Source organism: Henckelia pumila, chromosome 3 (assembly GCF_033568475.1).
Source record: "Henckelia pumila isolate YLH828 chromosome 3, ASM3356847v2, whole genome shotgun sequence".
In the NCBI taxonomy this organism is placed as follows: domain Eukaryota; kingdom Viridiplantae; phylum Streptophyta; class Magnoliopsida; order Lamiales; family Gesneriaceae; genus Henckelia; species Henckelia pumila.
Genome location: NC_133122.1, coordinates 78583755 through 78594745, shown reverse-complemented (window position 1 = coordinate 78594745; position 10991 = coordinate 78583755). Strand labels below are relative to the sequence as shown.

General features: G+C 33.6%; 1 protein-coding gene across 1 annotated transcript; it reads right to left on the bottom strand.

The window, feature by feature from the left end:
- Positions 1–6521: 6521 nt before the first annotated feature.
- On the bottom strand, positions 6522–7382 carry LOC140889078 (uncharacterized). Its single transcript, XM_073296782.1, has 3 exons — positions 7281–7382; positions 6918–7105; positions 6522–6705 (listed from the first exon to the last, which is right to left on the bottom strand). Exons 1-3 carry the CDS (start codon positions 7380–7382, stop codon positions 6522–6524), a joined length of 474 nt encoding a protein of 157 aa, XP_073152883.1.
- Positions 7383–10991: the final 3609 nt, after the last annotated feature.

The following is a 10991-nucleotide window of genomic DNA, read 5'->3' as shown; positions in this document are numbered from 1 at the left end:
AACCTTGACTTTTAAAAACTTTATAAAAGTACACAGGTCTTCAAAATTTCGATAAACTTTATTGACTACATGAAAGCCATTAAAGTACGAACTTTAAAGGATAAGATACAATCATAAAATGTCAAGAATTATCTTTGTTTGTACCCAAAAATTTGGATGGATTTCCAATTTCATTTCTCTCCATTTTCTCTTTCACCCCTTATAAATTTCCTATGAAATCTTTTAAAATTTAAAATTAAAATTAAACTTTTAAAAAGCCATAAATTTCAATTTTTTGAATTTTGGTAGTTGAAATTTTGGAAATGATTTTGTTATTTTTAATGCATTATTTTATACAATTAATTTAAATTATAATTGTTAGGATCAGTGAGGAGTGTTTAGATGGGATTAATGAATACTCCCTAATTTTCTTCTGATAAGGGTCTGGTACTGATATGAATAGCAATGCATGCAAATCTCGTACTCTAAATTAAAATAAAGTAGTAGTATACTGAAGTAGAGCGGAACAAACTACTAAGTTTGTTGAAGCTCAAGGGTAAAGTAGATTAATTAAAGCAGATTTGTTTATGGAAGTTCGAATGATAAAACATTCTACGTTTTTCTTTCTTCTGTTTCCACAAGGTATCACTAGAAGATTTGATACGTACACAAACTGGTGCAGACCCACTTCAGCAGAACTTATATACTGCCTAGTGAAACTCCTAGAGCTTACGCAAACAAAATACACACACGAAGGACTTCTGAAAGCAGACTCTTCTCTAAGAATATTACAACACTTTTACTCTTTTAAAGGATTTTACAACATATAGTAATAGGCACAAATATGATCTGAGAATATGATAGACCGTTTTGTGTGTGCAAGAGTATTTTTGAGTATTTTGTAAAGAGCTTAAAGATTAATGATTGGTATTTGATAGCGGATTTTTTTCTAGCTTACTCGAAGGAGCACACATCCTTATATAGATTTTTCTACAATGTTAATAAACGGTTCTTTAAGAATCTCATTTAATCTACCTGAACCACGAGATAGACTTTAATGTTTAAAATTTCAAATTCCCAATAGACCAATACCATATTTCAAAAAACTAAAATGATGATTATGTTTGCTACAGTCTAAAAACAAGATAAACGGGCTCCAGTGACATTTATTTTATTATATTTTCATCAATATATTACGATATTTTTTGTTGTATAATTTGAGTTGACAATTATTTATCATGATATATTTTTAAATAAATATGATATTTTAAAAATTAATCAATAAAATAATCTTGAAAATAAAATTATGTACCTAATAAAATTTTAATAATAGTAATTGAACTTAGAAGCAATTTAGGTTAAGTTTAAACTTAATTGACTTTTTAATTTGATTATGTATAAATAATCCATTTATAATATTTCATGTATCAATTTGATATTTTATCAATAGTTTGCATACCAAAATGAATATTAATCATCGGGGCCAATACCATATTTCAAAAAACTAAAATGATGATTATGTTTGCTACAATCTAAAAACAAGATAAACGGGCTCCAGTGACATTTATTTTATTATATTTTCATCAATATTGTTGTATAATTTGAGTTGACAATTATTTATCATGATACAATTTTAAATAAATATGATATTTTAAAAATTAATCAATAAAATAATCTTGAAAATAAAATTATGTACCTAATCAAATTTTAATAATAGTAATTGGACTTAGAAGCAATTTAAGTTAAGGTTAAACTTAATTGACTTTTTAATTTGATTATGTATAAATAAGCCATTTAAAATATTTCATGTATCAATTTGATATTTTATCAATAGTTTGCATACCAAAATGAATTTTAATCCTCGGAAAAATATCATGATTTTACCCTTGGATGGTTATGTAATTACAAAAATGTATTTTTTTTTTGCCTGTTATGAATATTTTATTTGAAAAAATTCCATTTTTTATTTCACTATTTATTATTATTATTATTATTATTTTATTTTTAGTTAAAAAAATAGACAATAAAAGGCTCACAATGCGTGTATCTGGGTACTAGTATTAATTAATCATCAAGATATACTTTGAGCTTGCACTAAATTTTTGCTGCAGGGAATACAATAAGTTTTATAATATATAATTCAAATCTTGGAATTAAAATTTTTAAATTTAACTAGTGCAGCAATACACTCAAAATGTAATGCTTGGTTCCGACAGAATGCGAGTAATTTGGAAGCGTGCGGGATTTCAAATCACTCCATGAAGTTAAGATTTGAAATCCATTATTACGAAAAAAAATAGCTAGAAATAAAATTTAAAAATCCTACAAATTTTTTGGATGGAAAGACTTGAAATTAACTTCATGGAGTGATTTGAAATCCAACAGAAATAAAATTTAAAAATCCTACAAATTTTTTGGATGGAAAGACTTGAAATTAATGAATTTCAATTATAGTATTATCGTTAACAATAAAGTAATGGATCAATTTTAAATTTACATCTTACTTTTTTAAACATTAATTATATGGAGTTGAGTGAATTTTATAAGATATCATTATTTGGTAAACTTGAAATCCACTTTAATTAACATGAAATAATATATAATAAACATTATTGAGTGAATTTTAATTTTACGGTAATACTTTTTAAATAATAAAAATATATTTGAAATTATTTGAAACCCTTCCAAGTTCCATCTCAGACGCAACTTAAATGCATTTAAGGAGTGTTTTAAAAAGTTAGGAAGCACCTCTTAGATTCTAGCTTCATTGCATTGTTTTGACTTTTGAGTGTTTGTGAATGTCAACTTCAGCTTGATCTTCTATAACTTTTAGCCAAAAGCTAGAAGAAAGAGTGTAATGCTTTTTTTTATTTAACTTTTTAGTTTAGAATTTGAAATTATAAGTTGACACTTATCTTTAAAATATTAATCATATTACATAACTGTATACACTTGATTCATTTGACCTATTGTTTTTCTCCTCATATGAGTTTTTAATAGTTTCTAATAAAATTTATTAAATTTCAATAATATTTTATGACACACATTTATTTTTTAAATAATATTTTGAATTTTTATATAATTTTATTTTACAAAATTTTTTATACATATTTTTTGTATTCATTCAAAATTTTTCATTTCCAATATTTTATTTTTATTAATCTTATATATTTTTTCAAGCATTCAGTTTATAAAAAAAATAAATTAATTTTGATACAATATTCATAATATAATAATAATAATTATTATATAAATATATTTTTGATGGTATGAGTATCAAAATTTAAATAGTTAAAAGAGATATATTTTATATATAGTATATTGATATGCTTGTCATTTAAGTAAAAATTAAGCTTGGAAGCAATTATTCTACATACTCAAACTTTAGCTTGTATTAGCTTTAAACTTCTATTTTCAAATACTTCTTACTTTAACTTCTCACCAACTCCAAAATAATCTCTAAAAAAATAACTTTTAAATAAGTTAAAGATCTCAAAAACACTATTTTAGAATTCTCACATCCAAAAAGAGTACGTGTTGCATTTTATTAAAGAATATAATATAGTTAGAAAATTTTCTTGTTAATTTAGAAGGTGAAGTATTACTTGAATTTGATAAAATCCATTTTAAACCATTGCAGTCAAAGCCAAGCAACTTTTTCAAGCCGCAAGTGGGAGTATATTTTCTACCACGATGTAGGTCTTATTCTATACAACTATAAACACTATTTTCGAGTGCTTGTAAACACGTAGATCTTGATTACTATGAATCCAGACGAAGTAGCAAGGTCATGAGTGACAGAACTTAAACTTTCTACTAAGTCGAGTGATGATCAAACCCCAATTCTCGAAGAGGAGGCTTTGCGGATTGGGTAAACAACGCATTTGGAAGTGTTTGGTGGCCAAATTTGTTGGGACTGAATATGCAATAATCTTGGTTTTGATGATAACAAAACTTGTTAATGTGTTTTTAATATATTTACTTGAGTATGTAGTTGGTTGATCCTAAATTAGAAGTGATAAGGTGTTGAAATATAATTTCAACACAACTTAGTTGTTGGCGCAGAGTTTTGTTTTGAGCATATCTCATAGCTCGGTGATCCAAATGACCAGTCGCCAAAAACCGTTGAACAGCCAACTCAAAAAGCTTCAAGTTATATCTCAGACCAGTTGGATCAATTCGGATGTTAGCTAGGTCAAACTAGTGCCTCAACATTGAACTCGACGAATTTATGACAGCAAGCATTTTGACAGACCAGTTTTGGTATTTTGGCTATATATTTCATCTCGGTTATCCAAATGGAACGATTCAGTATGCGCTAAGAATTTAAGACCATGATCTACAAATCAGCTTCACAATTCAAGGTCTGAATCTGAGCATAAAGAGCTGATAAACTGCATTTAAGTCTCTGGTTCTGCACTGAAATTCTGCAGAGCAGAATTTCTGGCATAGTCTAGTATTTCGAGAATATATCTTTGATAAAAACTCGAAATGGATTGATATTTGATTCCATGGAAACTACAAGAAAGGTATACAACCTTCATATTCATAACTTTGCTCATAAATCAATGAATCATGTTCCAACTGGTCACTCAAATGCCAACTGCTCCCCGACTGTCTTGTTCTCGACTATTTTGGAGCAAGTCTGGTATTTCAAACATAACTCTCTCATATTAAATCCAAATTGAGTGATGCTTGATTTTTTGGAAAGTTAAGACAAAAGGATACAACTTTCATGTTCATCACGTTGCCCAAAAATCAACAAATCATATTCCAACTGCTCACTCAAATGCCAACTTCTTCATTCCAAGCCGACTTCTTCAGGCCGGCTGCTCCAAGAGTAGTTCAAGACGGGAAAAATGGCCAGCAAGGTGGATTTGACCATTTTAAATGTTAGAAACTTGCCAGAAGATTTTTAAATGGTCATATTCTTGTATCTAACGTATATAACACTCTTGGAGCTTATATATACAATATTTTGAAGATCAAATACAAGATTTTGATAGGGATTAAAAGCTTATATAGTTCGGGAGGTCTATAACGTCAACATAACTTAGGTAAGAACATCATTTTATAGATTTTTAATAAGGATATTGGAATCAAAACTTAATTGATAATTCTATTTGTTACTTAGGAAAGGAAAACAGAAATAATTAAGTGTTCTTGGCTATTAAATAAGTGAAATTTATGAACTTTAATTCGGTAGAAGTAGTCATCGTCGAAACTAAGTAAAATAAAACATTTAGATAATTTTCACTCATATATATATATATATCCATTTTGTGTGTGTTTGCTTGCTAATATCTTAGTTAATTTATTTAAATTTGAAATAATCACATTCTTAATTTTATAGATAAAATCTAGTCTATTTTAATTACAAGCATTAATATAATTTTCAATGCACACTCATCGTGGGAACGATACTCTACTTACTTTTTATTAAAACTTGACATCGTGCACTTGCGAGCATAAATCATGCAACATTCGGTGCTTCCGAACTGCTCTTCGGAGCTTACAAAATGTCCAATAACTTGAATCCCTTGGAATTATTTCCGATCAATCTGAATCAGTATTTCAACTACTTAAACCCACTTAAGAACCCTTAATCATCTTTAGATAGTTGATTAACTTAATTAAGAGTCGGGTTACTACATTCTCTTCAACTTACGAGATTCGTCCTAACAATCCAAACTAGGATAAGCAGAACAAAACAATAATGGAAACAAGTTCTCAATACAATCAGTTAAAAATACACTGAATTCGCAAAGGAAATTACAATCAAAACAACTCCGGGTGTTCCAAACGCATACGACTCTCAAGTTCCCAAGTCGCCTCTTTAGTGCCTCGACGTTGCCACTGAACCATGACTAGAGGAATGCGCTTATTCCAAAGCACCTTGTCCTTCCTGTCAAGAATTTTGAGCGGTCTCTCCACTTATGACAAATTGTGTTCAAGTTTTACCTCTGTTAGATTCAAAATGTGTGACTTATCTGCAATATACTGACAGAGTAATGATACGTGGAACACATTGTGAATGTTAGAGAGATACGGTGGTAACACAAAATGGTAAACCACATCTCTAATTTTCTCTAGTATCTCGAACGGACCAATGAATCTAGGCGCTAACTTACCCTTCAGACCAAACCTCATCACCTTCCGAAAAAGTGATACTCGCTGGAAAATATGTTCTCGCGCCTCAAAATACAATGGTATGCGCTTGGTGTTGGAATAACTGGCTTGTCTATCTTGTGTAAACTCAACTTTGTCCATGATCTGCTGGATCAACTCCGGTCCTTAAAAATGTCGTTCCCCTAACTCATTCCAAAATAAGGGTGCCCGACAACGGCGACCATATAAAGCCTTAAAGGGTGCCATGCCAATACTACATTGATAGCTATTGTTGTATGCGAGCTCTATCATCGACAAGTTATCCTGACAGGATAACCCAAAATCCATCACTAAAGTCTTCAGCATTTCCTCTAATGTTCGAATAGTCCTATCAGACTGACCGTCGGTCTTTAGGTGATATGCAATACTTAAACTCAAAGTAATGTCCAAGACTCGCTGAAAGCTACCCCAAACCATGAGGTGAATCTCGGATCTCTATCACTGACTATGCTAAAAGGGACTTCATGCAATCGCATGATCTCCTGGATGTATAACCTCTCCTTGCAATCAAAAGTGAACTCGCGGTTATACGGAAGGAAGTGTGCAAATTTGGACAACCTGTCCACAATCACCCAAATAGCATCACACTGTCTGGAAGACATCGACAAGTGGCTGAAAAAATCTATCGTCACATTCTCCCACTTTCATTCTAAATCTCCAAGCTCTGCATCAGACCACCCGATTGTCGATGCTCAGTCTTAACCTGCTGAAAAACAAGACATCGAGAGACATACTGATAAACGCTACGCTTCATACATTTCCACAAGAACCTTGTACGTATATCTTTGTACATTTTTGCACTTACTTGGAGCACGGTGAATCTAATGCGATGAGTCTGGGACAAAATCTCATCTCGCAAGGTCGAATCATCAGGTACAACCACTCTACCAGACAAACACAACAATTCGTCCGTTTGAAAATGGAAACCAGATGTATTGTCTCCCATGAGCAAGCCTGGCTAGATTTCACGTATCCAGATTAAAAAACTTAACCTTTCAGATACTGGCAAACAATGTTGGCTCGGCTATCCCCGAAAATACTCGGATCCTTTGATGTCCTTTATTGTGCCTGAACATGAAACTCAAAGAACAACATTCCTGGAATGCACTAGTGCGAAGAGTACTAATACTCACCTTTTGGCTAAGTGCGTCTGCAAATGGATTCGCAGTACCTAGATGGTAATTGATCTCACAATCATAATCTTTGAGAAGATCCATCCGACGATGCTGTTGCATGTTCAACCCAGCCTGAGTGAGCAAATACTTCAAACTCTGATGGTTCGAAAAGATCTCAAAACGCTCGCCATATAGGTAATGACACTAAATCATCAGTGCAAACACGATCGCTGCAAGATCTTGATCGTGCACTGGGTAGTTCCCTTCATGGGTTTTCAGCTGTTGTTGCGTATTTTCTTTCTCGCAAGTGCACGATTTCAAGTTTTAATATTTAGTGAGTAGAGTATCGTTTCCACGAGGAGTATGTATTGAAAATTATACTATTGCTTGTAATTAAAATACGCTAGAATTTATTTAAAAAATTAAATATGAGATTTTTCAAACTTAAATAAATTAACCAAGAAAACTAATGAGCAAACAACACACTTTGAAAAAATATCAATGAGAGAAAATATCTAGAGGTTAAAATTTCACTTAGTTTCGACAACAACTACTTCTAATTAATTTATGTTCATGAACTCCACTCGTTTAATAGCCAAGAACACTTATTTATTTCTATTTTTCTTTCCCAAGTAACAAATAGAATGTATCAATTAAGTTTTGATTTCAATATCCATATTAAAAATCTAGATATAATGATATGTGAAAACGATGTTTTTATTCAAGCTTTGCTGACGTTATATTCCTCCCGAACTATATAAACATGCAAAAATGTATTTTCTAATGATCCTATTCAAAATACCCTCTCTCAAGTGCCGGATTTCAATTAAATATAACACTTCAATTAGTTGAATGCAATCAAATCTAGAAAACACAATCAAACTTGAGAAGGAATTCAATCATATACATAAAAAAGTTGTAGAAGTTGTCTTAACTAAGCTACATCATCCTCTAGAATAAAAAACGTAGTTCATGATCCAAACTAAACAAAAAAAATCATGTTTAGGAGTTTAGACATCAACATGCAAAATTTAATAAGAGAAGAGAAAGAAGAACGAATCCAAAATAGCGTCTCTGTCCCCAGATGCCGCCGTCTTTGTCTTCTAAATTCTCTCTTGTATCGTTCTCTTCTTCTCTCGTGCGCAGCTTTTCTCTCCTTGTGTGCATGTGTTTCTCTGCGTAAAAGTCCTCATTCTAAGTCCAATCTTTCCTCTTTTATATGTCCTTGAATTCCGTCGAATGAAGCCCGACAAATCGAGAGTTTTCAACTTTCAAAATTCTGCATAACTTTTTTCCGCCACAGCAGCGCTGGAGCGCTTATTTTCGGGCGCGCTGGGGCGTTGGCTCTTTGAACACGTAGCACGGGGCGCTGTTCGTTTGTTGTTTGAGCACTGTGGCACTACATATATGGCGTTGGGGCGCCTCCTGTTTTCATTCCTAGCGCTACAGCACTTGTCCTTTGAATTTTCTCTTCTTTTATTTTTATTTTTCTTTCTTTTTCCATTTTCATGTTCTTTTGCACTTCATTTGTGACAAAAAAACTCGTACTTGCTTCGTCTCCTACGAACTACAAAAACAAAAAAAAAACGCATAATACCACGTGATACATCACAAAAGCCAAGTCAAATCATATAAAAAATTAAGTGCATAAATTGCACTTATCAGCTGTCTAGAAGCACATGCAATCACATGCCTGTTTTGTGTCAGCACATAGCCCCGACCTTGAAGAGATGCATATGTATAATACACATAGCCTCCGGATCTAGATGGTAAAGTAAGAACAGGAGCGGTAGTCAGTCGACTCCTCAACTCATCGAATCTCTGCTTACACTCGGTTGACCAGACAAAAGGAACATCCTTCCCGTCAACTGCATCAGCGACCTAGCTGTCTGTGAGAAATTCTCGATGAATCGTCTATAGTATCCTACTAAATCAAAGAAGATAAAAATCTTAGAAGTTGTAGTCAGACGTGACTAGTTCAATATAGCTTCAGTCTTGCTCGGGTCCACTAAAACACCCTCCCGAGAAATGACAAGACCAAGGAACACTAGTCGGTCAATCCAAAACTCGCACTTGCTGAACTTGACATACAACTGCTTCTCACGGATAATTTGCAGTACAAGCCTCAAGTTCTGTGTATGTTCATCAAAACTACGTGAGTAGTTCAAAATATCTTCAATAAAAACCACGACGAATTTGTCCAAATAACTGGGGAAGAACATGTTCATCAAATCCATGAACACTCCAGGTGCGTTTGTCAATCCAAAATGCATCAAAAAAAACTCAAAGTGACCATACCTCGTACAAAAATCAGTCTTTGAAACATCCGCATCTTGAACTCGCAACTGATGATACCCTTACCTCAAGTCAATCTTGTAATATGCGGAGGTACCCTGAAGTTGGTCAAACAAATCATCAATGCGCGGAAAAGGATACTTTTTCTTGATCGTCTCTTGGTTTAAATGTCTGTAGTCGATATAGATACGCATGGAACCATCATTTATCTTGACGAAAAGCACTAGAGCTCCCCATGGTGAAATAATCGGTCGGATATATCCCTTATCCAACAAATCCTGCAACAGCAATTGCAACTCCCTCATCTCTGCTGGTGCAAGAAGATAAGGTGCATGAGAAATCGATGTCCTCCCTGGGACAAACTCGATCCCGAACTCAATCTCTCAAACTGGAGGAAAACCTGGAATCTCATCCGGAAAAAAGTTTGGGTAATCACAAACAACTGACAAATCCTCAATGGATCTGCTTCCTGTGGATGTATCAACCGCATAAATAAGGTAGTCTTTCCCACCCACCTCTAAAGCCCGACAAGCCTTCAGAACTGATACTATAGGCATAGGAGGTCACGCTCCCTCACCATAGAAAAACCAATTGTCGCCCTCAACTGGAAGAAACTAAACAATATTTTGATATCAATCCACAGTTGCTCGATAAGATGTCAAAATATCAATAACCCAAGATACAGTCAAAATCCTCTATCGCCAAAATCATAAGATTTCCCAATAACTCAAAGTCTTCAAACTCTAAAGAGCATCCCAAGACTAAACAATTGGCCAAATCCGAATGACCAGTCGGGGTAGACATAGTAACACTACGTCTAAAGGTACGTACAAAAATCTATGGCGCTTACAGAAATGTGCCAAAATGAATGAATGCGATGCACTAGTATCTATGAGAACGAAAGTAGGAATTCCGCACAAAATAAATGTACCTGTGATAACCTCCTTGTTCTCATTCTTAACCTGATCTTGGCTCAACGTGAAAACTTTCCCGTGAATACAACGCCTCTGGTTGGTTCTCCCAATCGACTGTCCAGATGGCCTCTGTGGTATCGATGCTTGAGAACAAGAGCCAGATGTTGATCCTCAAACAGACTGATGACAATCCCTCTTCGTATGACCCATCTTGCCACAACGAAAACAAGAACCTCCCATTCCAGGGCACTTCTCGGATGAATGAAGACCACCATAGTGCTCAAATTGTCCCTTTTTCTTTCCAAAGTGGAACACATTGTCACCTGAACCTGAACCTGAAGAACAATACGCACCAGGCTTCTTAAACCTGAACCTGAAAGACTAGGGTTTAGACCCCAAAGAGTTACCTAGTCGGAAGGAGGAGAAATCTCTGTTATGCCGGATAATGTTCTCTGCCTGTCGACAATGGTTAACCAACACTTTGTACGACATTGTATCATCACAAATAGCCACTGGGTCA